The sequence below is a fragment of the Aplidium turbinatum genome, chromosome 16 (genome assembly GCF_918807975.1).
Source record: "Aplidium turbinatum chromosome 16, kaAplTurb1.1, whole genome shotgun sequence".
In the NCBI taxonomy this organism is placed as follows: domain Eukaryota; kingdom Metazoa; phylum Chordata; class Ascidiacea; order Aplousobranchia; family Polyclinidae; genus Aplidium; species Aplidium turbinatum.
In genome coordinates this window covers 1,116,660-1,143,761 of record NC_137487.1, presented here as the reverse complement: position 1 = coordinate 1,143,761, position 27,102 = coordinate 1,116,660, and the positions used below count along the sequence as shown (strand labels likewise).

Sequence of the window (27,102 nt, the reverse complement as noted above, 5' to 3'; positions counted from 1 at the left end):
AAAAGGCGGCCGAGAGAAAGGAACTGGCCGCCAGGGGCGGCTCGCTAGTGTGTGCTGCGGTGCTGCAGCACTCCCACAAAAATTTTCACGAAACGTTTCTCAAATATCTTAGCGTTTCTTCAGCCCAAAATGTAGTTATGTTTTCTGTTCACAGATTTGCTGACTGTGTAAATTATATTTGGCAACTCTGCGTGCTGTGAAATATTTTGCGCAAGGTTACAATAAAACAAACACTCGATCGTGACGTCAACGAGCCGCGTGTTTTCTTGAGTTGCCTGTACAAACGAATAGCAAACGCTTGTGCTGCGTTTCAAACAGCACATTCAGAGTTGCCAGGTTGGCATTTTTTGTTGTTTGGCATGAAAAAAATCCTGTTTGGCTTTTTTCAAAATTTGGCAGTTTTTTGGCCTTTTTTGTTGTTTTTTTGCCCAAAAAATTTTGTTTGGCATTTTTTAATTTGGCCTTTTAAACGTTGTTTACATGACTAACCCACTTGTTTGGTTTTAAGCTTTGCAGCTGTTGTTTATGACTGACCAGTGACCAGTCAGGCCTGCCGCCTGTTAGGCTAATGTAATGAATATTAATATTTTACTAATAGGCCTACTAACATTGTTTTACCAAGTGAATAACATTACCCTGTCGACTGTCGTGCTCAAATGCTGTGACAGCACAATAGCTAGAACGTGTTATTCACATTTGTTTGTTGATCGTTCCCTTCAAAATATTACGCATTTGCGAAACTCTTAAATAAGCCAGTTTTATCACTTTTATCACAATTCAGAGCTGAAAATACGCTCAGAATGTACCTAATAAAATGTGATTTTTTAAAATTTTCTGGGGGAGGCACCCAGACTCCCCTCTGTTGAATTTGCTTTCGGCGAACACGCAGCACCCCCATTTCTAGAGCTCACCAGCCGCCACTGCTGGCCACCCTACTCTCCTTAGTGCCGAAGGCTTAGTATAATGAGAACCTTATCTTCTCATTCCCCAAAGCTCAGTACCGTATCTAAGTATGGGACCTTTACCTTTACAAACTGGAACACCTTTCTTGGGCTTGTAAAATTATTAGATAACTGGTAAACAAAGAAACTTATCTGCAATAATGTACAAGGCAGAAAGCATTTATCATTAATCGTAATGATAATTAGTATTTATTGTTATTCATAGTATAATAGGAATAATTGGATTGCTTGTCCATCCGATACCGTCGATGCCTGGTTCAGGCAAGGTATGTATGAAGAAGAATTCAAGTCAGTTTTCAATTTACCTTGCGCTTAAACAACTTGTTTTTACAAGGATTTTTAAAGGTGAGGTGGCCCATAATATAATAATTAACATGTTATTTTGATGCTTTTAGAGAATTTCCTTTGTGGGTTATCATGACTCGAAATTATTTTATTCACCTGGGACCTCGAGAGTGGTCGGAACTTCGTTTGATCTGAGTTCACTGCAAACGTCATCGGCGATAAACAGCGCAGTGGTGGGAGCGTCACTGAACGGAACGGTTGCAGTGGGTTTGCAACGTCCCGTGAAAATATCGTGAGTTCGAGCCACTAGAACTATTAGTTGTTGTCAGAGGAAAGATATTATTTTGAAAATTTCAACAGCATACCACAATAACATAGGGAAAGGGAAGCTACGGTTTGCAAATCTTAAGCGGCTTGTGTTAGTTTGTACATTGATCATAAACGTGGGGAAAAATCGGTTCATCCTGCTTTTAATTTATTCGAAATTTTACTGACAAAAATAAAAACAATCGAAACGAAGCGAACAAGTACTAGACAAAGAATTTTGCATTAAAACGAACAAAATATTTTAAATAAAATTATTTTTGTGCTGAACACTCATCAGCTCGATTGGTTAACAATTGGTTTCGGTTCCGAGTTGAAATCGAAAGAAAACTTTCCTTCAAAACAAAATGTACAAATACAACACGTTTGCATCACAAAGGAACAATACGGTGTTTCAGAATGTTGTGAGGAGCAATCCCGCTATGGACTCATATCATATTTTAAACTTGAATTGCACTGCATTGTTATCGCAATGATTAACTTGATTAGACGCCAATAGTATGAAAAAAATCGGTTCTAAACTGTTGACTGATCGCATGGCAATACTGTAATATGCATCAATTTAAAATCGTAGAAAAGTTTTGCAAAAACTATTATACCTCCCTTAGTAGGCTACCTGCGAGTAGCTAACACAGTGTCTACTTTACACACGGAATCGATTGGCGTATGAAAGAAAAATTGTGAATTTTTACCCACCTTGTGTAATTAAAGACAGTTCAGGGTTGTTGAATTTCCTGTTGAGGCTTCTTTGTTCTATGGGGTCAAGAGCGCATAATTTCACCTCCCCAGAGATAGCTTGATATGTTTCATTTGTTGTATAGCCTGATTTTTGCTCAGTTGCTGGGATTCACCACAAAAAAATTGACAACCTGAATCCCAAAAACGCTTCCGAGCTGTGTTGAACTGATCTCGTGCCTATGGACGGGCCATGTAAGTATACGTGTCACTCTTGAATGTCCTATCTACAAAGCACCCAATGAAATGCATACTAGCCTATAGCAGCACCAGACGCAATTATACTGACTTAGATTTCCTTTCCCTATTCTTTAATCTGTCTAATACGATCAAGCAGCGATGGTTTGACTCAAGGTATGTGCACTTGGGCAACGCACTACAATGCTCTCTATTCAGTGGCACCTAGTGGATAAAACACTTCAACAATCAGAAATTTCACTCTGTCAATCTCGGTGACCAGGTCTGCGACAGTGGTTCAAAGCCTCTACAAGTACGCGAAACTATTAGGATTAAGCTCTGCAAGAAGCTTTCTCAGTCCGAAGCTAAAGATTCTCACAATCATTCGTCTATGCAACAGCTGTTTGCAGTGATGGGCATTATCGGCGATAATTTACCGGCGATAAATTTTTATCGCTTATCGTTATCGCTCAATTATTTTTTCAGTTATCGTTTATCGTTATCGCCAAAGGCAATATTTGATTATCGCCGATAATCGCCGATAAATTTTATTTCGGATCAACACACAAGTGGAAAAACAATGAAAAGTAATATTTTTACTAGCCAGCTAGTTAATGAAACTAAAATTGAAACCAGTTCTTCTTCAGTGCCTGAAGTGTGTGTGCACAGGTCGTTGTCAGGGGAGTGGGCACCCCCCCCCCCCCCCCCCCTGCAGCGACGGCCTTGACAACACAATAGTTTTTAGAGTTGCAAATTGCAATGCAATGAAATGCATGCAACAATTCTCTTGTTGTTTTGCTGCAATCGGCAATCGTGAGTAAATTTTACAATTAAAATGTAAGCGCAACTCTGATTGCAGCATCGTGCATTTTACCGCACTTTTCAAGATCAAGACTCTGGAGAGTGGGATTTTATTGCATAGGCTTAGATTAGGGGCGTAGCAAGTTAAAAGTTGTTTCTGTTTAAAGTTAAAGAAAATTAGCCATGCAGTAAGTATAAGTAGATAGGCTATGTATGACCGTCGAGAAAAGATGCATGAACAATACTGTAGGCCTATAGTTCAGTACTCTCGCCAGAGCGAAAAAAATAGGGAGGGAGGCACCTGCCCAAAGTGAGAGAGCACCAAAATGTTAACCTAATGAACAAGTCATAAAAAAGCCGGGTCACATAATAAACGCCATAAGTTTTCGTGGGGCAACAATATTGTGAATGCGGAATGGTAATTTTGCAAATCAAAGTTAACAAATAACTAATCAACATAATAAGAAATCGGTTGATAAGGAGAGGCCACAGAGACAAAAACGTAACAAATAATAGCCTAGTGAATTTGAATGAAAAATTATTTAAAATTCAGCCAGAGAACTGGGGAAGCGCTGCAAACTCACTCAGTGGAATCCGAGGATCGGAAGCTCAGGGAGTTTATCAGAGAGTTTTTGGCATTAAATGGTTAATTTTAACATTGAAAAATCCGATATTGTTGTTCCGATATAAATTTCGTTTGATTTTGCGTTTTTTGGAATTTTTTCAATTATTGCTGACTTTGCTGTAAACAGCCCTTGAAGCAGAAAGCAAAATACAAAGTTTGGAATTTTTTATGGTATTTTCATTTGATTTAATTATTTTGCCTACTGCACGTAAGCGGCAGTGTATCCAACTAAAAGCATCCAACTGGTATCTGAGGGTATAATTATAAGCACGGCGGTTACCTCAGTGGTTTGATTCTGGATCAAGAGGTTGAAGATTCGATACCCACTGCCGCTGTTGCGATTCTATTCATGCATAACTTACAAAAAGTTTTGTCCCTTTACAGTAGCCTATATTATGTTCGATTTTTCGTCATGTTGATGAAAACAGTTCGTGCTGCATGGGATGGGGCAGCGCTAATCAAGAAAAAAGATTATCGTTATCGGACATTATCGGCGATAATTTTATCGTTTATCGTTATCGCTTAACTTTTTTTGATTTATCGTTTATCGTTATCGCTTTAGGCATTTTTCGTTTATCGATTACACTGGCCGACACAATTTTTGGTGCCGGCGATTTTTGAACTGATTTAGACTAACTTTGGGGCGCTGAATCCGAAAATGCAATCAGTTTTTCTCCATCAGGTCAACTTTTTAAGTTACAGTGATTCCACTGCATGAGTGAACTTGTGCATAAGGGCCATTCCGTGTCGATTCACACAGTCAAGAAATTCAACCTTTTGATTTTCTTTAAATTTTACACACCATTTTACTATTCTATATGATGCACACTTGCAAAATTTGAGTGAAATATATTGAGAAACACGAGAGTTATGAACCATTTAGTTTGAGGGGGGGTCTGCTGAGGGGGCACAATTTTTTTATTTTTGGCCATGTTTGAGACCCTATTACTGCTAAACTAAATTAGGTAACAACCCAATTTTTTACAGGTGATAGTACTTCTGCCAAATATTGAAAAAACAACATCGTTCACTTTGTCACTCTAAAAGGTCAAAGGTCATAGACTCCCAAAGTTGGCCGTTTCCAGCTCTCGGTTAAAATTTTTCAAAATTTGAAAAGCTTACCAAGACCCCATTTTTGATTGATTTTGGCTGAAATTTGGTGGAAGTGTTGTTTATAGGATTCTCTATAAACTGAAAAAATTTTAGTACAAAATATTAAATAGGTTGGGAGATATTTTATATGAAACATGGGTCAAAATGGAAAAAAAGCTAAAAGTGGGGTCCTTTTAATATCCCGGTTACCCATGACCCCAGAAAAAATTTGCACTGAAATTTTATCCACATATTCACTAAGCTATGACAAGTCCACCATGTAAAATTGATTAATGGTTCTCAATGTTTTATAGAAAGTATGCGTCAAAGTAAATCCAATTGTGGCAACCCTTCAAAAACAGGAACAGGAAGTTCTTCACTGTGTACAAGTGTGTAGCACTGGCTTGATTGCTGAAGCTAGGTTTGGATATTGCAAGAAAGTCCTATTTTTCCTGTTTATGCCTTTTGTGTTTACTGCACAAAAACAGCAGTCGCTATTATGATATTTTGGCTCATGCCACACCATTAGACTTCTTTTGTTTCGTCCATTGACGTAAATGTTCTTTCAAAGTTTTGCAAACAATGTGGGGAGCCCAAGACTTATCTTGATTCCCAACTTCACTTTACAGTAAAGTAAGCAAGAAAACTTTAAAGTAAACAGTAGTAAAGGCGTGGACACACAACACCTCCAGACTCCACACCTGCCATTCTACCGCCTCGGCCGACTTGGGTCAAGCTCAACAGAATCCGAACCGGAGTCGGTCGCTTCCATTCCAACATGCACATTGCACAAGTGGGGTTTGGCTCCCTCACCGGCCTGCGAATGCGGCGCGGAGGAACAAACTGCTGACCATGTCGTTCTCGAATGTCCGATCTATAAGGCACCAAATGGAACGCATGGTATAGCAACGCTGGACGAAGCTACACTCACCTGGCTCTCCATCACCTGCCCTGAAATTTGATTTGATCTGGTCTCAAACGAAAGAAGAAGAAGAAGAAAGCGACTGCTGTTTTTGTGCAGTAAACACAAAAGGCATAAACAGGAAAAATAGGACTTTCTTGCAATATCCAAACCTAGCTTCAGCAATCAAGCCAGTGCTACACACTTGTACACAGTGAAGAACTTCCTGTTCCTGTTTTTGAAGGGTTGCCACAACTGGATTTACTTTGACGCATACTTTCTATAAAACATTGAGAACCATGGATCAATTTTGCATGGTGGACTTTTCATATCTTAGTGAATATGTGGATAAAATTTCAGTGCAAATTTTTTCTGGGGTCATGGGTAACCGGGATATTAAAAGGACCCCACTTTTAGTTTTTTTTTTCATTTTGACCCATGTTTCATATAAAATATCTCCCAACCTATTTAATATTTTGTACTAAAATTTTTTCAGTTTATAGAGAATCCTATAAACAACACTTCCACCAAATTTCAGCCAAAATCAATCAAAAATGGGGTCTTGGTGAGCTTTTCAGATTTTGGAAAATTTTAACCGAGAGCTGGAAACGGCCAACTTTGGGAGTCTATGACCTTTGACCTTTTAGAGTGACAAAGTGAACGATGTTGTTTTTTCAATATTTGGCAGAAGTACTATCATCTGTAAAAAATTGGGTTGTTACCTAATTTAGTTTAGCAGTAATAGGGCCTCAAACATGGCCAAAAATAAAAAAATTGTGCCCCCTCAGCAGACCCCCCTCAAACTAAATGGTTCATAACTCTCGTGTTTCTCAATAAATTTCACTCGAATTTTGCAAGTGTTCATCATATAGAATAGTAAAAAGGTGTGTAAAATTTAAAGAAAATCGAAAGGTTGAATTTCTTGACTGTGTGAATCGACACGGAATAGCCCTTATGCACAAGTTCACTCATGCAGTGGAATCACCGTAACTAGAAAACTAGATCTGATGGACAAAAACTGACTACATTTTCGAAATCAGCGACCACAAATTAGCTGAAAACAGCTGAAAAATCTTCGGCACCACAAAATTTTTTTTTTTTGTCGGCTAGTGTTATCGTTATCGCTTAACTGAAAAATGAGTTATCGCGCCCAACACTGGCTGTTTGATACAACAGGAAAGTAAAGAAGCTAGTATCCTCTTAAGTAAGTGGAAGATGTATAAGAAGTTAGTATCCTCTTAAGTAAGTGGAAGAAGTATAAGAAGTTAGTATCCTCTGTGGATCTTTCTCTTGTAATATGGGCCAATCCTATAGATGTTTGCTGGTATACAACCTTTCATATTCTTTGAATCTTAATACATTTGTGCAGCTAGTATCTAATTCAGGGGTTCTTAAACTGGGGTCCGTGGACCTCCAAAGGGTCCATGAAGGCCCAATGGAAATATTAGTGTATAATTTCAAAATTGAAATAATTTTTTCAAAACAAAAGAGATTAAGTTCAAACAGCGCTGATGATTTCTAGTTTGACGTTTCCAGATAATTGTTATCGCATTGTACTGTTTTTGTTACGTACGGTTATTATGTCACTTTCCACATTATTGTTTTTGCCGCTATTTGAACATTGCAAAATTTTATCAGTTGCAGCTAAGCTAGACGTCAGCTGGGCTAGGTTAAGATTGTGAAAAGTTTATGCATGTCCTCTTTTGGTAAATAGAACCATGGCTGCTATAATCCCTTTTGCGACTACATATTTATATGAGTCAGGATTTTCATCCTATTGCTTGGTAACTATCAAAACACAGAGTCGAAACCGGTTGGATGCAATTAAAGGATGACATGCGTGTTGCCCTATTAAAAACGAAGCCATAATTTCATGTTCTTGTTGAAGAAAATCAGCAGCATCCTTCACATTAAAGGCATACTCAATGAAATTTTCAAACGGGAATTAAGCATTAAAATGCGTAAACTGAACATTCAAGAATACATTTCAAAAAAAATTACCGAATAAAATTTGTTTTCAATGGCGCTGGCAAGGCCCAAAGTCCAATGTTTCATTTATTTTCATTTTTTTTCAAAATGATTAAAAAGTGCAAACACAGCTCGAGAATACGTCATAAAAGACAGCAATAACAAAAGCCACGTTACAACATCTGATGTTGTAACATCAGATCTGAGGTTTTGAGCTAACTGTCTGATGTTTTGACGTTGAAATCTGATGTTTTGATGTACATTGTACATACATACATAGCCTACAGTTAAATCGCCGGCAGTAACAACTGTTGCGTGATCAGTTGATTGCTCGTCTTTTATTACGTAGACTGCACAGTCGCACGCTTCGCTGCTCAGGCCCATACTGGTTTTGAAAGCTCTGACAAAAGCACGCGCACAATGGTGGTCAGACCGCCATGGGGCAAAATTTTATTGAAAATAGTTTTATGGTAGCAAGTTAAACACAAAGAACGTGGAAAATCGCCAAGTCAGGTTTTTCCTTTAGTACCCCTTTAATGAAATTAAATCGAAGATATTGAAAAACAATCTGCATTCGCTATTTCTTAAATTTAATAAAACATAAATTTTGTTACCTCAAATCGAATATAGTTAGGCCTACTATACTCTCTAAAGAGTCTAAACCCTTTCACCTTGTTTCACCCTAAAAGGAGGATCATCATAAGGTCCTTATTTACATAGAAATAAATTTTGTTACCAATTCATTTTAATTTTATTGCGTCATGTCCAATTCATGCTGACCAAAAAAGTTTCTCGAACTAGGCCATGAAAGGGGATCCACGCAAACCAAATTTTTTTTAAGGGGTCCGCGTTAAAAAAAAGTTTAAGAACCCCTGTTCTAATTTCTTGTATTTTAGATCCATATCAGATGATTGTCCTAGCTTAGTGACAAATTTCTGTTTTTTTCGTTTTTTTTTTTAACAAATTCCAATCATTGCTTAGCACAACTTTTCTCAAAACAATCACACTTTCCAATTGGCGGGAAAATTACGTTTCGCTGCAGTCCGAAATTAAATGAATTCTTACTGGGCTTATTAATCACTCTCGAAAACCATCATCTCATCCAAAACTTCAAGACAATTCTCTACTTTTATATCACTGCGCTGAAAAGATCCATAAGATCAAAGCATTTTTTTTTTTTTTTTTTTTTGATCAGTGACCACTCTCCGCAGTCAATAATGTCTTTTTAGACATTACTTTTAAAGAAATAAAAAAAAGTCAAAAATCATTTGTGTGGAGCTACATGTACTTGAGAAGTTACATATTTTTTTATACACCTAAAGAAGTTAGCGCTATATTTACTCACTGTTCTAGTGAATACTCAGCCTTGCTATAACTGCCGAGAAGAACGCTCCTCTTTATATCAAGTTAGCTCTGGTAATTACGTTAATACTGATTTATTAACTTATGTTTCCACAGTTTGTTTAATCTATGAAAAGATATACAATTTACATTGCAAATGTTATTGGTGGAAATTCCAAATAGTTTCGCTTTAATCATTTTTTCATCTCAGATTGTCTACGCTCGTCCGCAAGGTGTCGTCGGTTGTTATGGACAACGGCACAATTATAAGGACCTCACTGTACAATCCTAGATGTGTGTTCTTTGACTACCAATCCAGAGGTGGGCTTGGTGACTGGTCAGACGATGGATGCATTACTGGGATGTTATCGGACGGAAATGTTCAATGCAGTTGCAACCATCTGACCAGTTTTGCAGTTTTAATGGTAAGTCAATTGCCTAAATCAAGCTCAAATTCAGGTCACAGCGATTTTATATCTGATCATTACACAAAAAAGTATCCAAACTTTTGAACAACACTCTAAGCTTCATCTCTTAAACTTTCTTAGTTATCAACGTTAATGAGCCTCTGAAGGTGAGGCTGTGTCCTTAGCCACAGCAGATTGGCGACGTTTTCACAAATAAACCAATAGATTACCGGTGGCCTACCAAAAAGCAACCAGTTTTCAGTTTCATCATCCAAGACGTGCAGAACTTTTGTTCCACTTTCTTAGAGAATGAAGGATGGTACAATCCTTGATGACATGATGTGCGGTCTGTTCCTCAGCAACATAGCCTACTTGCAGAAAATATGCCATTTCCTCCAGTCGTGCATGGCTCAGAAGAAAAGCTCGACGCTCATGCAAATATCGCACCTACCTTGTGCCGGTAGGGAAGAGTGGACATGTGCCGGTGAAGGAACGGAGCCTTGTTGTACTTTGCATTAAACTACAGTTTACTCACTTTGCCGCGAAGAGATTTTGATTGTCCAAGTCACCGGTTAAAAGTTGAGTGGTTGACATAAATGTGTGTCATTTTTTAATTGTCGAGGTTGCTTGTTGGGGAGCGTAAAATGCTCAAATGCACGATTAGATATTGGAAATTATTCATCAGATGACTTACGCGCAATGCAGTTTGATAAGTCCTAACTTGAAGGGACTTGCCTCATAAAGAAAATTTACTCTAAAATTTGTAGAAAACAATATTTGGGGAAAAAATTGGGTAGTTTCAGAAAGCCTACATAACATAAATGCCATTAATAATATTGATACATCTGTGCTACCATAGTGTGAGGTTTACCGCTGCGTGTTGCCTGACCTCTCCATAAGGAAGCAAATGAAGGGAAGTGATACAACGTCCATGCTTAGTCTACTGTTATGAGGAATGGATAACGTGACGATAACTCTTACGTTGCACGGTTGCAGTGTGGTTGGCCTCACGCTATAACAGCAACAATATACTTCCACCTTCCGCATGTTTCACTTACACTGGAACGTTATTGCTATTGAGTAAAATGCTACTAACCTACACTACAGTAGTAGGTTAGTTAACAACTTTTTTCGTAGCCTACTTAACAGGCAACACCTTAGCCAACAAGTTTCGGACTTGGTCGTTCCTGGGGCGATAATAGAAACGTTAATTACAATAGTAGCCTACCCAAAGAGAGATTTCAACACGTTTATGTTAATGTGCCCGAAACTACGTTTATGAAAGAGACATAATGTGAAAAGATCAAAAGGAATAGAAAAAGCGACATAAATAAAACATCATTTTACACAAATGTACCACCAGTTTGTTGTTTTGCCACAGTAGGCTACTATTGAGTGGATTTGCACAGGCAATGTCACAGCTTGGTGAAACGCAAACTTAATATGAGAAAGTGCTACTCTGCAGACATTCTATACAAGAAGAACGAAACAGTTTGAGCAGATAAATCGAAATTAATTTCATAAAACGGCACCTAGGTTATTAAACGGAAGCGTGATGAAAAAACTTGGACGCTACAAGAAAATTGACAAGGTATGAAAATAAAACTACAAGTGAAATGTTTCATAACACTTTACTTTCAAAGAAACCTGGTCGCAGACCAAACACAGAAAATCTTCCATCGGCAGGTTTACTCAATACGTAACAGAATATGGATTAAGTAGCCATTGCTTATGTAGCATACAGCAGAGGACCATGTTATGGCTAACAACTGGGCACGGAAAATGAAAATTGCAAATTATTATTATCAAACAAATAATTTCCTTCAGAGTTTGAAAGAAAGTTTAAAAAAGAGATTTAAATAGATAGTCTTCCTATTTATACGAACAAGTCTATATTGTCTTGATGGACAGGCATTGTACCTAATCGGGCACAATTGAAAACGTCCTTATAAGTTCTTGTACCAAAGACAGGCAAAACACAACAATACAACAGGGTTTAGCATTATAACAATATCTTTTACATATTTACAAATACTTTTAACAGTCAAACGTTTTCGGCTTAATTACTGCCGAAAACGTTGGAACGTTCGTTCATCAGGAACCTGATAATATTTATAAAAAGGCAATAAATTTCAACTTCTTGAACGTAACTATAGCTAACTGACTATAAGCATCCTTATAATTTCGTCCCGAATATTCTGTTGATCTCAACTGCTTCGGTTTTGTGTTAATTGCTTGAAAGCTTTACGTTGTCTAAACTCTAAATAACTCTAGAAAATAACCGCTCTCACGTTTTTTATTGCCTATTTGAAATAATGTATCTTCCACTTTTCTATCTTGCATCCAATCGCACTGCAGTTTATATTTCGTAGATTTATTTTGTGTATTATTCGCTTTGAAGATGCGCATTGTCATCATGCGCGAAACGTCAGTGCAACAATAACGCAACTCGTATGTTTCTGCTTTCACTTTTACAAAATAATACTGCCAGAAAAGATAATAATCCTGATGAACACCCACACTTTTCAACACTTAAACTTACATTTTCTAAGTCTAGTGTTACTGGTTTAAAAATCTTCCTGCCCGTATTATACAAACGATCAATTTTTACTTTACTAATTTCTGGCTGATTGCAGAGCGTTGATAAAGCATCGGAGGATGGAGTGCTCACAACTTTAACAATCGTTGGTTGTTCTCTGTCAACTGCTGGACTGTTCGTATCAATACTATCATATTCGTTGTTCAGGTTTGTAATATTTTCTGTTCAACTTTTCATATTTAGTGAACAGTTTTTCTCATTAGTAATTGCGCAATGCAAATGGACTGCTTTGGTTGTCGTGCGGAAACAAGACTAAAAAGGTCAACCCTCTTCGTAGTGTTTACCTTTGAGGCTTTTATGTTTTTATTTGTATTAATTAAAATCATAACACACCGTGTTATTTTTATCAAAACGTGATAATCCATGATTTAGCCACAAGCCATACCATGCCATGGTATTGTTCAGCCATCAACGCAGTAGTCTGCAATCTTAAGAGTTCCAAATACACAACAAAATACGGGAGCTGCAAATATTCACAGATCTTATACACCAACTACCTTCGTAATAAACTTTATTTCAAACTTTGGAAAAGCATTCGTGAAGCGCAGAGAAGGGTGGTTATGTGAAAGCGTTGCCAGATCTTTTTTATATTTTCAGAAAAAATGGCATTTTAAAACACTTTTTTTCAAAAGTAACCCAATGATTTCCAGTCAGACCTAGCCCAAAATTCACAAATCTATAAAATTTAATTCAAAGTGATCTCCTTTGAACTCATCAAAGCATATGTAACCAAGATGCGACAAAATTACATCATCGATGCGATGGTGTATACAACTTAGGCTACTTAGCCGTTTAGAAATTACAACTTGTAATTAAATTATGAACTGCACAGAAATTGCACCAAAAACTTGTTTTGTACAGTAGTGCTACTCTTAAATGAATGGATAGGCAGCAGAAGGTCGTTGGTTAAATTTGTATTATTCAGACTGTAGCCTAATTGGTTTGAAAAGCTTTCATTTCCCAAACGCTTCTGCAGTGAGGAGGATAACTTAAAGTTGTGGAGTTTGTAAACTTTGTGATAGATTTACCAAACAAGCTTCGTTTTAAATATGAGAAAGTCATAAAAAGCATTTCTTGCCGAAAAATTACCTGGCAACTTTTTTATTTAACACTTTGCTCCTCAAGGGGGGAAGGGGGGGGGGCAGGTCTGGTTTCCCCTAATATTTCGTTTGATAACTGAAAGCACAGTAACGCCATGCACTGTTTTATTCTTGACTTTTTTCAAAAATTGGCTGATCTGATGATGTTAATAAATTTTATACTAAAAGTTGTGTATTTTTTTTTTTTTTGTAAATTCAAGATTTTGGTGAATTTGTGCTGTTACTAGCTAACTTCCAGCAAAGCAAGAAATGGATTACATTGCGCTTACAAGCCATAAGCTCATAATTGCTTCGTGAATCAACATGCGCAAGCAGAGAGGTGCATCGTCTAGTTTTCCATTGTTTGGTTGGACCTCAATATGACAAACCGCATTATTTCTTGTGCTATGATATAAAAAACAGTGAACACAAGGTTCGTAATTGGAAGCAATAATAATTAATAGCAAACGTTTTTTGGGTTATCAGCTCTACGAAGAATAGCAATCCACAATAAAAATGTGGGCCACAAACTGTTCAAAACAGTTGTTTCAACCAGCAAATATCCATTGACGAAGAAAAAACTTACAACAAGAAATCTTCCCTTGGGTAATGACATGAAAAACTTGATTTGAATGAGGAATTGTATCATTAGAAATGCTTTTAAGAGAAACTGGAGAAATAGCGTTTTTGCAAAGACAAACAGTAAAATTATTTCTACTCAGTCATTGCAAGCTCTCAGAGTTCATAATCGCTTTTCAAACGACGTTCTCCTCATTTTCTTCCACTGCACTACAGGATTTTTAACAGAAGCAATGAGGATTGCAAAATTTGAAAAAACAGTTTTCTATCATATCAAGCGTTGTCATGCGCAGAAATTAAAATAATCACTTACCGCGTTTTACGATAATGTCAACAAGATCAGAAAAATTGTTTGCGGTTGTCTTGCAATATTATTAACATGTTTTAGTTCAGTAGCAAAATAATATTTGAACTTTTAACGCCCTAAACAAAAAATGACGTTTATGCAATGCAATTTTACTTGAAAGTAGTTTTCAGGGTAAGGGGAGTTGTTGGACGAAAATTTCCAAAAAATACCAGAGATCTTATAATATACCGTTGTTTTCTTAAATCAGGACTAAAGTTTGAATTGAAATTATTCTCTTCCCTCCAAAATAATCGTTTGGGCTGAAAATTGGCAACTTTAAGAAATCGCTTTCAGATTTAATGGGGAATTCTCGCCCTCTGGAACTAGATTACTTCAATAAAGAATTTACTCCCATGCATTGTTGTGTGCCAAAACTACCAAACTGAGAGTTTTGACATGCTGTAGGTGAAAACTCTCGAGATTTTTTAGTGATGAAAAATAATGCTTTACTGTTATGACTAAAGCTCAAAATTTTTCATCACATTTTAACGCTTCTTTATCAAAGTACAACTGAATTATAGCACATAGGTTTCCTTGCAGACATCTTCGCAAGCACAAATCTAAACAGATCCTTTTGCACTTTTGTGTCGCCCTCTTTGGAGTCTACATCACTTACATATTCGGGATTGTGATGTCATTACCTGTCACACAAGGACAATGCATTGCGGTATATACTCATTCAATCTACTTGTTGTATAGTATGATGTAAGGTTATATGCATGTTGCATGTTGTCATTTGTGGAAATGTAAATCAACTCAGCTTAACCAAATAATTGCAACTTTCTCCAACAATAGTTTTTTTTTGTGTGAGGTTGTTATTAATATCCGCTTTGAATTTTAAGATTAATAGACATGGTTGAATCGTATTAGATCGCCAGATATCTGTGCAGTAGGCTATATATGTGAATGAAGCCTACGTTGGTAACGTCTTTGTGTTACCAAATAAACAAAAAGCTCCGATAGCTCAACCGGTTATAGGCCTACGCCTGACGTTGCACACGAAGAAACCTCAAGACCAAGCGGCATGGTTCGACTCGGTGTGTAGGCTACGCTTGAGCATCGCATTTTAGGACAGCTTTTCATTCAGTGGCACTTAGTGGATGGATTAATTCACTGGCAATTCAACAATTGGAAACTCCACTCTATTAATCTCGGTAATCGCACCCGCGTCAGTGGAATTAAAGCCTCATCAGGTATGCGACAGAGTCGGGAATAACCTTCAGAAGCTTTGTCAGTCCGAAGATAAAGATTCAAAACCAACCAAACAAGTTTACGTCTATTGTGTTTTGAACACAACTGTCATTGTAAACTTTTTTTTAACTAGTTGAAAGAAGTATAAGATGCCTTGTTAATTACGGTAGCCACTTAATTATGTTAACTCCCAGTATGATCCCAATTGCAACCGCCAACCCATCAGAACATGTTTGAGTGGCTACCGTCCAATTGTAACCCTTGTAGCACTCAACCAGAGAGTTGGTTTTTGCTTTGAACTACCCTGTGATGTACGCTCATACAAAAAATATTGACGCCGTCAGCGTAAACGCAAACGTTCGAAAAACCATACGCCGTATGCGTCAACGTAACTTGTAAAAAAAGTTGGCGGCGTCAGCGCATACACTAGCGTAAACTAATTTTGTTTGCTAGGTGCCAAACATTCACACGGTATAAACCACTCGAAACAAACAAGTTTTATTTTGAATTTCCCCGAAGATACACAAGCATCTGAAAATGTTCATCTGACATTTTGCTGCGTTTTGGTTCCAATATGTCTTTTCCCATTGAAAACATTCTTTCAACTGCAGCGCTGGAAAGTATTGGCATGTTGTAGCGAAAAAAATACATTAAAAAGTATGCGTTGACGCTATGCGCTAAAAAACCGCAAAAACTTTACGGCGTAGCCTCAAGCGCAAACTATCCAAAAAAAATGTGGCCGCAAGCGTTAGCGTAAACAAAAAGTCTACGCCGCAAGTATGCGGCGTAGAATTTGCGGCGTATACGTACATCTCTGGAACTATGGTAATTACAGAAGAAAAAAGAGTTATGGCAGGGGTAGGAATCGAACCACGTGAATGAAATGTCGACTACCGCCACCTAACTCTTTATCTTCGCCACTCAAGCGACGTTAAAGCTTTGACTGTTTGGTTGGCTTTGTGAGACTGATGGGGCTATAACAGCATTTCGAAATCGAATTCTTGAAGTTGGTAAATTGTTGTTGCGTCATTCAAAGCACCTTTTATTAACCGATTACGAGATAGTCAACGCTTCAAGCAGACAGTTGGCTTGGGTTAGGTTCGCAATCACTGAAAGGTCTTATCAGCTGCAACAAGGCATGATAAAATGTAGGCTACAGCTCGGTAACTTTCACACCATTTCACAAGCATTTGATTCTGATGTTTTAGAGTGGATTTTTTCTTCACTTTTTCACTGCTGCCAGTTTCGCTTGGATGCTGATTGAAGTCCTTGATATGTATCTCATGTTTGTGAAAGTATGGGGCGGAACCAACCACACGATCGGGAAAATGTGTACTTTTGCATGGGGGTTTCCCTTTCTTCTAACCATTGCCACGCTGGGATCCCACTTCGGTCTCGTTCAAGCACACCCAGGAATGGAATGGTTCAGAATGTACCCAATCTACAGGGAAACCGGAGTGTGAGTGCATTGTTGCGTGTGATAATGATACCAGTCGTCCTATAATTATATTAGGTTGCTTTTGCTTTACCAGTGGCATATAGCCTTAAAAAAGAAATCAAGCCAATATAGTGGTAAACATCATATTTCACCAAATCTTTTGCATATCACATATGACACATATAACACAGCAAAAGTAAACCGTAATGATTTGTGTCAACTAACAAAAAGCCGTTTAAATTTCTTCATAAAACAAAATTGACCAATAACCATTTTGCCACAATATTTAAGCAAAAACACTGTTAATAACAAAAAATTAATATGTGTTGACGTAGCGCACAACAACAGGCAGACAACATTTTTTAACAAAATATAAACTTTGAACGACAATGATCACATGATACCTTTATGTTAATGGCCATCAACTCAGCAGCTCGTCTAATCTACGCCCACTGCTCTAATTCATGCTCCAACAGAACACCAGGTAGCCTAGTTGTTTGGAGTCGCAGTGTTAACTACCATAACTGACGTCTGGCGTATCGTGACTGGATACCTGCAACCTACACCATCGGACAATTTCCAGTCCTTGCAGGCTGCAGTCATCCAACTAGCTGAGCTTTGTCGTGAACAAGCCATTCTATTTCTTTCTCGTCGCGCGCGCAATAACTCCCTACCACTTGCTCCATTCAAGACTCTGAGTTTGCAAGTAAGCAACTTTGGTGATTAAAATCGAGACACCCATTTGTGCAGGTGGCACAACTTCCGATGAAAACTGCTGAAAACCAATCCGTCGGTGTGGCTATTTGAACAAACCACCAATGGAGCTTGGAGTGGAAGAAGATTCCTACAAGACTTCAAAGTTTCATCTCCGACATCGGCTTCTACCCAAACTGGAATGCTCAAAACGGCTTGGATGTTGTGGATCCATCGCTTGCGCACTAGCGTCGGACTATTTCGCTCCAACATACACAAATGGGAGCTGGCACCATTCGCGATCTGTGAGTGCGACAAGGAGGAAAAATCCGCAGACCACACCACCAGCAACTGCGCCAAATGGTATGCGTGGTAGTCCACGTACACTGGATGAAGAATAAATTCAGTTGCTGCTCGAAACCTGCCCAAACATCAAGCCTGAGTCAACCCCTGCTCAAAGGTGGTGAAAGGCAGAGCTCCTCGACCCTTGGAGTGGTGAATAAGAAAAAATGTTTGTACGAAGAAGAGCTAGTTTTACAACAATATTAGGTTAAGAACAGCTGTATCATCACTTCTGTAGATATTGTGTTGAAAATTCAATAAATACTGTTATTTGTGGCAACACCTATTGTTCGCACTTTTTGTGATGCTGTAACAACATGTTGAACAGTGAACACTGTATTAAAAATAAGTTGGTGTTCACAAGCCTCCACACGATGACAACGTGTTGACCCAGATCGTGGAAGATAATGCAACAGAAATTTTTTCGACATGTAACAGAAAAGAATGGATCAGCTACAATCAGGGGCGTTGACAGGGGGGTCCACGTGGTACTTTTGGACCCTGGCCCAGAATATTTAAGGGGCCCGGTTTTAAAAAAATTCCCGCGACGTCAAACATTATCAAGAACTCAATATATAATATATTTTATCCTGTCATCCCTAAACCTCTAGGCTACTACTTTTCATGGATGGGTCATCAAAACACCCCAATTTGTCCAAACTGCAAAATGAGCAGGCAAACATTTGATTTTAGACTGCGTTCATCTACTGCATTATCCGAAGGTTACAACACTATTCACCAATCCAGAAACACTTTTAAAAACTGGCTTAAAGAGAACGAGCTTCACCTGTGGAAGCGCTACGCGACACTGCTACTACTGTTGCCAGATGATCTTAGATTTCCAAACACAAGTGTCAAAATTTTGTCCAATATTTGTACTACCACAAAAGCAGCCCAAAATCATGCAAAATATGCACAAAGATTGTATTCGTAGTCGTCGTGTGAGCTGTTTAGCCGAGGATTTATCCTTTTACTACCTCAAATTCACGATGTTCCCTAACATAACTGGATGACTGCAGAGGAGAGCAGCCAGTCTTTGGTTCCAAAATATGCAGACCTAACTCGGTTAAGTGAGTTGAAGATGGTATAATCGTTGATGCTGTGGTCTGCGGTCTGTTCCTCATCATTACATTCACAAGAAGTGGAAGATACTACTCCCCATTGGTGCATGGTTGAGCCAAAGCCTCTGCAAACAAGGTTGAGGAATACATATGGCCGTCTCGGTAGCTTTGAGCCAATAAGACGGGAGTAGGCGTCAGGGATGGACGAATGAACTTTGGTGATGCTGGATTTCCATTTGTGATCCTCTCAATTAGCCGCAGAAATATTTTGTTAAAAATATTTTATTTTGCTACATTTTGCTTTTAATATAGCTTTGGTAGAGAGGTACTTCTTAAAAACCATAGACAGACAATCGATAACAACTTACTAACATTGAATTGCATAATTTAAAATTAATACAGAAATGAAATAGACACATAATTTCAAACGTTTTCGGCAAAACTTTCTGCCCTCTTCAGGAAAATATCTTAATTCATCTAAACAAAACAATTATTCGTGAAATGTTAATAATAAATGACTGAAATTCAATAAAACTGCACTGATCTGCGTACAAGCAACAACTGACGAACAAACACAAAAGGTGGTAGCAATTGCAATTTACTCTCTCCTCGGAGTACTACCTTAACGTGGTGAGAGAGTTTCCGTACCTCAATGACCTCTACAGCTGTACTGGCGGGAGCTAACTGCTCCCAGATGGGCCACCCATGCCAGGTTGGTCGAAAGGTAGAGGTCAGACAAAACGTAGTCCAAAGTCCCCAACGGCGGAACGGGCGGATGAAGCCAGCCAGGCTCAACGACTATGAAGGCGGATGAAGGCTGCAGCATGCCACCAGCTTCAATCGTCTTGGTTTGCCTTGCCATTGGATAAAGCTGATGACCTTGTCAAGTTTATGTGTGCTTGTTGAGTGTGCGCCATCAAGTCCACGCTAATCAATTCACGCACAGTCGTCTTCGCAAGACACTCAAACCTAACGGCTATCGATAATGCATAACGGGAACAGGCAAGTGAAAGCTGGAAGTTTCTAGTGCGGAACCGACACGTTAGTGGTGGTAACTTGATTCAGTCGCTCTATCTTTTGGAAGAAGCAGGAAAGATGTTCGGCAGCAGTTATCACGACTGAGCAGCCCTCTTTAGGATCCACTCCTGGAGAGGTACAATTGGAAAAGAGGGAATGGGAAAGGTCAACTCTAACGGAACCCTTCTTCTCACTAAGTGTTACAACCTGATAACCAACACTTTATTTCGCCAAAGAAACCGCCTGAAAGTTTCTTGGCAACATCCGCGGTCAAAACATTGGCATCTCATCGACTATGTGATTGTAAGATCTCGTGACCAACAAGATGTGCTCCTTAGTAGAGCTGTCACTGGAACCGATGAGTGCTGGACAGACCATCGTCTCATTGCATCGATTCTAAAGATAAGACTACATACTAAATAAAAACACCACGATCAAGAAAAAGTTCCACAAAAATACAATATTGAAGCTCTTCAGGACACGAAGTCACGTGAGACTTTTCAACAGTGCCTCCAAACTCGTCTTCAGAAAAATTCGATTTCTGACTCTGTTGAAGATTGCTGGAATCACCTTAAAACGGCTATTCTCGACACATGCAAAGAAACTATTGGTCATAAGAATAAGAACCACCAAGATTGGTTCGATGAGAACGATAAAAATCTTAGGAAACTAATCGATAGAAAGTGAGAAGCCTTTATCACGCTCCAGAATGACCCTGAATCTGATATAAAACGTGACCTGTACAAAAAATGTAAGGCTGAAGTCCAAAGAACTACTCGTATTCTCAAGGATGAATGGTGGGAAAAGAAAGCCCACAAAATGCAACAGCTGGCAGATGCCAATAACGCACATTGCTTTTTTAATGCAATGAGAGAAGTCTACGGACCATCCATGCATGGACAATCCCCTCTGAGAAGTAAGGATGGAGAAACGATACTTAAGAGCGAAGCCGAAATAAGATCTCGATGGAAGGAACATTTTGAGGAGCTTCTCAACCATACAGCTGTTATTGACAAATACGTGATTGACATTATTCCCAACATGACACAAGAAGACTCTCTTTCTCAGACACCATCTCTCGGAGAGGTCAAAACTGCCATCATGGCCATTAAAAACAACAAAACAGCGGGCCCTGATGGAATCCCAGCAGAGATTTACAAAGTAGGTGGCAGTTTAATCCAACATAACCTTCATCAACTGCTAATCAAAATTTGGACAAATGAAATTGTTCCATCTGATTTCAAAGATGCTAATATCATCACCATATACAAGCGCAAAGGTAATCGATCAGAGTGTGGAAATTATTGTGGGATCTCTCTGTTAGCAACTGCTGGCAAGATTTTAGCACGTATTTTGAACAATCGCCTCAAACTGATATCCGAGATCCTTCCTAAATCTCAGGCTGGCTTCAGGCCATCGCGTAGCACCACAGACATGATATTTTCCCTCAGACAATTGCAAGAAAAGTGTCGTGAACAACATCAACCACTGTACATGGCGTTTATTGACCTCTCTAAGGCCTTCGACTGCGTCTCAAGAGATCTACTGTGGGATGTACTTTCGAAATACGGATGTCCAGACAAATTTCTTCGTATTCTGCGTCTTCTTCATAATGGTATGTTTGCCAGAGTACAGACCAGCAACAACAGTTCTGAACCTTTCCTGGTTAACTCTGAAGTGAAACAGGGCTGCGTAATAGCACCAACTCTTTTTGTAATTTTTATTGCATCTATCTTGGAAATAGTCCACCATGACCTTCCATCTGGCATTGACATATCTTACCGCATGGATGGAAAGCTCTTTAACCTCGCCCGCCTTAAAAGTAAATCAAAGACTACAACACGGAGTATCATGGAATTTCAATATGTCGATGATAACTGTGTAGCAGCACTGAGTGAAAACCACCTACAGCAGATTCTGAATGGTATCCATCAAGCATACAAGAGGCTTGGACTTAGCGTCAATACCAGCAAGACTCAGGTCCTCTTTCAACCACTTCTTAAAGATCGTACCAGTGCTCTGCCAGAAATCCTTCTCGGTGGTACACCTCTAAAGAATGTGAAACACTTCTGCTACCTCGGAAGTTAAACTTCAGACAACGCTGACCTTCAGGATGAAATACAACATCGTTTAAATTGTGCTAGCACTGCTTTTGGAAAACTTCGCTCACAAATATTTGACAACCATAACATACGAAAAAGTACAAAGCTCGCCGTCTACAATGCAGTAGTTATCACAACACTATTATAATGCTTCCGAGACCTGGACCATCTACCAAAACCATATTAAAACTCTTGAAAGATATCAACAACGCTGCCTGCGCAAAATTCTAAATATCAGCTGGAAAAAGAAAAAAACAAATTTGAGCGTGCTAGAAGAGGCTGAAACAACAAGCATTGAGTCCCGCATTATTCGAAATCAACTCAGATGGTGCGGGCATGTAGTGCAAATGCCAGATCAGCGTCTCCCTAAACAAATGTTCTACTCGGAATTGGCTAAGGATAAGCGTTCGGTAGGTGGACAAAAGAAGCGGTATAAAGACTCACTGAAGAGTAATCTTAAAGTGTGTAACATCAATTATACAAAGTGGGAGGAAACCGCAGAGGATAGGCTGCTTTGGAGATCTGCCACTCAGGAAGGTGTTGCCACATTTGAGAAGAGCAGATCTAAAAGGTTAAAAGAAAAAAGAATGCAAAGAAAAGAACGATAATCACACCCACAACCAACTCTCCCAAAGGATCTTAAATGTACCAAATGTAACCGAACTTTTAAAGCCGAGATTGGACTAATTAGCCATTTAAGAACTCACCGTTAGCTTTTATTTTATTGCGAAGGCCATCATCCTCGAAGACGAGGGATAGCAATCACTCGATCACTGTCCTAGGAATTGTAATAAGTAGCCTAAGTGACTATTGCTGTTCTGCCAATCATTGGTTGTCGCAGTTTGAGTAGTAGAATCGCAATGTCACACCCAAGGCTGACGGTTGATAAAATACAGAAAGAGTCACAAAATTTTCAATTTGATCTGATTTAGATCCAAACAAGTTTCGATGATCCTGCCAGATCAGGATCCGATCCAGTAAACATATCTGATAGTTAAGTGTTTTCAGTTTGTGCACCATGACAATGTGTTCAGCATCTACTACGCCATAGTACAACTTGGATTGCACAATACATCCTGTTTATGACCGCTGCAAAGTTGACAAATTGAATAAATGCCGCTATAATAATAGCATGTATGTTAGTAGAAGATGGAAGATTTTAAACTTTACATTTTTAGCTGCTGGATTTCAACATTGGCTATGTATTGGGCTTTCCTTCTTCCGATGGGAATTATCCTTTTTATCAACATCCTTCTCTTCAGTGTAGTGATCTATCACGTGACCTGCAAACGTGCCAAAACTAGCCTGGCGCGCATACGTAGTAACTCGCACCATGTGAAGGCAAGATTGTAATGGTTTACCCTTTATTAAAAATTAAAGTGTTGCAACTGAAAATAAATTTGATCGATAAATTAACTCCTTAATCCTTTAACTCCCATGTTAAAATTCATGTTTATTCTGGACTTGCATTAGCTGCTCATACCGGACATTTTGAAATAATTTTATTTTTACTTTCTTGTTTGTTTTTAAAGTGAATGTCATCTGAGACACCGAGACCTAACCCTGGCACGATTCTATTTGAATAAGAACTGAAGATGCTCATTACTATGTAGCGAAATATATATTCTTTTTAAACATGAAGCTGGTTGAACTTTATTTTAATTCTCAAGTTGTTTGTTTTTATTAAGTAAGTTTGTTCCCAATTGAAAATATTGCGAAGATTAGATCAAAAGAAAATTATTTTTTGTACTATATGCGCTCTTAGTAAAGGAGCTGCCTAATTAAAGTCACCGGTAGTTTTAGTGTTGCCAATTTTTTGCTGATTATCATTTTGATGCAAATCACGTTGTCAGCTGGACGCAAGTGGTTTATTTTTAGCCTGTTTTTAAACATTTTTCTTCACTAAATCAATAACAACATCGTCACCATTGCATCAATAGAGCCAGGATTGTGTTAACCGCCCCCCGTACCCTCGGTCGGGAGAGTTTAGAGCCCCACTCAGTTTAGCATGTTTAAAGAAAAATATATATCTGCTACAAAAGCTCAATATTTAATATTTTACGTCAATTGTTTTTTTTATTGTCGATCAGCAAAAACTCTATTGCATTAAAAATGATGCCACATCTTCAGGTGTGATCACAGACACATCTTCAGGTGTGATCACAGACACATCTTCAGGTTTCATAGATTTTAAGATATTTTTAGTTATTGCTGTTAGTTCACAGCTCAACTCATTGGCGTCAATGAGCCTACTTGATTGTATCAATGTTTTGCAAAATTACAACAATCGCAAAGCTTTTGCAAGGGATTTGCGAATGCAAGTCCGCATTTCCAGATGAGTCCAATAAACTTGCGGTTTCAAAGCATCAGAGCAAGTATCTCGTTTATTATCTCGTAGGCTACAGGCTTGCAGTTTCTGTGACCAGTGGCGGCTGGTACTGTTTGTAAGCAGTGGGGCTGCAAACGACTTCGCAGGGGGGTGTGGGGGGTCTCTTCCAAGAAAAATTTGAAAAATCGCATCAAATTTGGTGCGTTCTGAGTATGCTTTTATCCCAAATTTTGAAAAAATGCATTCAAACTTTGCTGAAAAATTGATGTATTCCTAAGCTGTATTTAAAAAACTCACAGTATTGCTTTGGAGACAAACTTTACTAGTATTGAGCTTAGTCTTGACTAGCCTAGCCGTTGCATACAAGGTTCTAGTGATTTTGAGATGGCCTAGCATTTCCTATAACTGTTGAATACCCTAACTCTACAGCTAACACTTCTACATTCATGGCTCATCGCTACTCTGCGAAATAAAAACTAACTTTAAAAAGTCTGTAAAGTTATTCGGTTAGATGGGGCTGTTTTCCATGGAGCCCCAACAGATTCAAAAATTGCTGTAACATACCAAGAGAGGTGGAGCTTGAAGGATAGCCAATCAGAGCGATTGAAATCCAGAATCTCGGGCTGCAAATGAGTTTGCTCAAGATCGGTGTTGTCAAACGAAACTTTTTATATTTTAATTTTCGATCCGCAATTCTTATGTGAAAAAAGTAACCGGGTCGGACAAACACAGAGGAAAACATATTTTCCCTCTTTTCTTTCTTTCAGCTGGGGTTGCAGCCCTGCAGCCCTATGGCACGAGCCGCCACTGCCTGTGACAATATTTGAAACACAAAAATGTCTTTCTTCAAAGAAAAATGACTTAAAAAAGTTACAAAACCGAATGAAAAAGGAAGTTCTGCGCCCCCTTGATGGCTACGCTCTCCGCGACTGCCTATAGTTTGCATAATGGACGCACCGGCCCTGGAGGTTGTTATTACTTATTGTTTCTTTTTTGTGTGGTTTATCAGATAAATTATCAGCTATTGTTATGATTTGTATTTCCAAGCTACATTTTTCAGGCTATGATTTATTGTTGTAACATAACAAACCTATTTCAGGCAAAGCAGCATGTGATCAATGCAACCGCAATTCTTCTTCTATCTGGACCTACTTGGGTGATAGGATTTTTTATCAACATAGATCCAATCCAAGATGGAGTGACCAGAAGAATTTTATCTTATGTTTTTGTTATCTTCAATGCTTTTCAGGTATTTCTTAGCATGACATTACTTATATTGATTGTTCAGCCTAAGTACAGATTGGAAATTCCTCACACTGGCCTAGATTTTTTAACTAACATTTCTTCTACTAAAACCATGCAAATACACTTAATTTGGTGCTGATTTTGAATTTGACTTTTGTTTTATTCTATCACATCAGGTTTTTGAGCTAAGTTTTGGCCTAGCCTACACATGATATATGCTACAATGGCGTAGCCAACACAAAATTTTGAAGGGGCCAAATGTTTTGACTAAGCTATTAACAATACCTTACTCTGTTTGGGTTACCTTTTATTCAAACATATTACGACAACAAATGCTAAATTTCAAAGCATAAGTCGATAGCTTTCGTCACTGTAACAACTGCTTTTACAAAAATTTTTGATTTGAAACATAATACATATTTACAACATTATTAACATATAGCCTACCACTGCAGTTAAAAGTCCATCCGTCGCTAGCGCCAACTAGACGAGTTAAAACTCGATTGATCCTCTCCTTGTTAATCCACGATGGCAATGAAGCGCACATACTGAAATATCGATATCGGCAAATAATACCAAAATCATCAAAATGTCAACATCAGTAGGCCTACACAACAACTCGACTTGACCAGCATTCGGTTGGGACTCGACTGCGATAAGCCGCATGTTTGTTGTTGAAGAAAGCCTACATTTTTTAAATCTTTATCCTCGGACTGACAAAGCCTGATAGATTGTATGTATTTCTGGCAATTTCTCATACTTGTAGAAGCAGTGCTTCCCAACCCGAGTCCGCGGACTCAAATGAGTCCGCGGAAGGCTCTGGGTGAGTCCACAAGCACATCAACTAAAATCATATATGTAAGCAACATGTGTTTCAATGCAACTCTGATGTAACTCAACGGAATTGTTTGTTTAATTAATTAGTTTACAATTGAAAGAAACTACCGATATAGGAAACGATGCCCATGGTGTTTGTACGATACCGTGCAAGTGAGGACAACATTCAGCAATTTCTTTTTTGCCGTCATCTTACAAAACACGCTACAGGAGAAAAAATATTTAAGGAAGTAGATTCTTTTTTTAAAGAACATCAACTGTCGTGGACTGACTGTGTTTCTGTTTGTGCTGATGATGCTCCGTCTATGATGGAACAAAAAAATGTTTTATGAGTTTCGTGAAAATGGAAAACAAAGATATTTTAATTATTCATTGTCTTCTTCATCTAGAAAACCTGGCAGCAAAAGAGATTCAAGAAAACCTAGCCATAGTCTTCAATGAGGTTGTATCTGTGGTTAATTATATCAAATCTCGCCCTTTATGTACTCGTATATTTCGAGCGTTGTGTGACGAGATGGGTGCGGAGCACACTGGGCTTTTATTTCATTCGAACATTCGCTGGCTTTCCAGAAAAGTGTTAGAGAGAGTGGCTAGCCTACGCAGCCTAGCTGCTTTTTTAAATAAGC

The 27,102-nt window shown here is 38.5% G+C and overlaps 1 protein-coding gene across 1 annotated transcript in view; it reads left to right on the top strand.

Annotated features, from left to right (window-relative positions):
* Positions 1-27,102, top strand: part of LOC145785880 (uncharacterized) — an 89,406-nt gene that overhangs the window by 59,686 nt on the left and 2,618 nt on the right. The window contains exons 11-17 of the mRNA XM_082597583.1: positions 1,358-1,539; positions 9,423-9,636; positions 12,255-12,364; positions 14,762-14,888; positions 16,621-16,871; positions 23,244-23,406; positions 25,494-25,643. Coding sequence (XP_082453709.1) covers positions 1,358-1,539; positions 9,423-9,636; positions 12,255-12,364; positions 14,762-14,888; positions 16,621-16,871; positions 23,244-23,406; positions 25,494-25,643 — 1,197 coding nt within the window. The remainder of the gene's footprint in view (positions 1-1,357; positions 1,540-9,422; positions 9,637-12,254; positions 12,365-14,761; positions 14,889-16,620; positions 16,872-23,243; positions 23,407-25,493; positions 25,644-27,102) is intronic.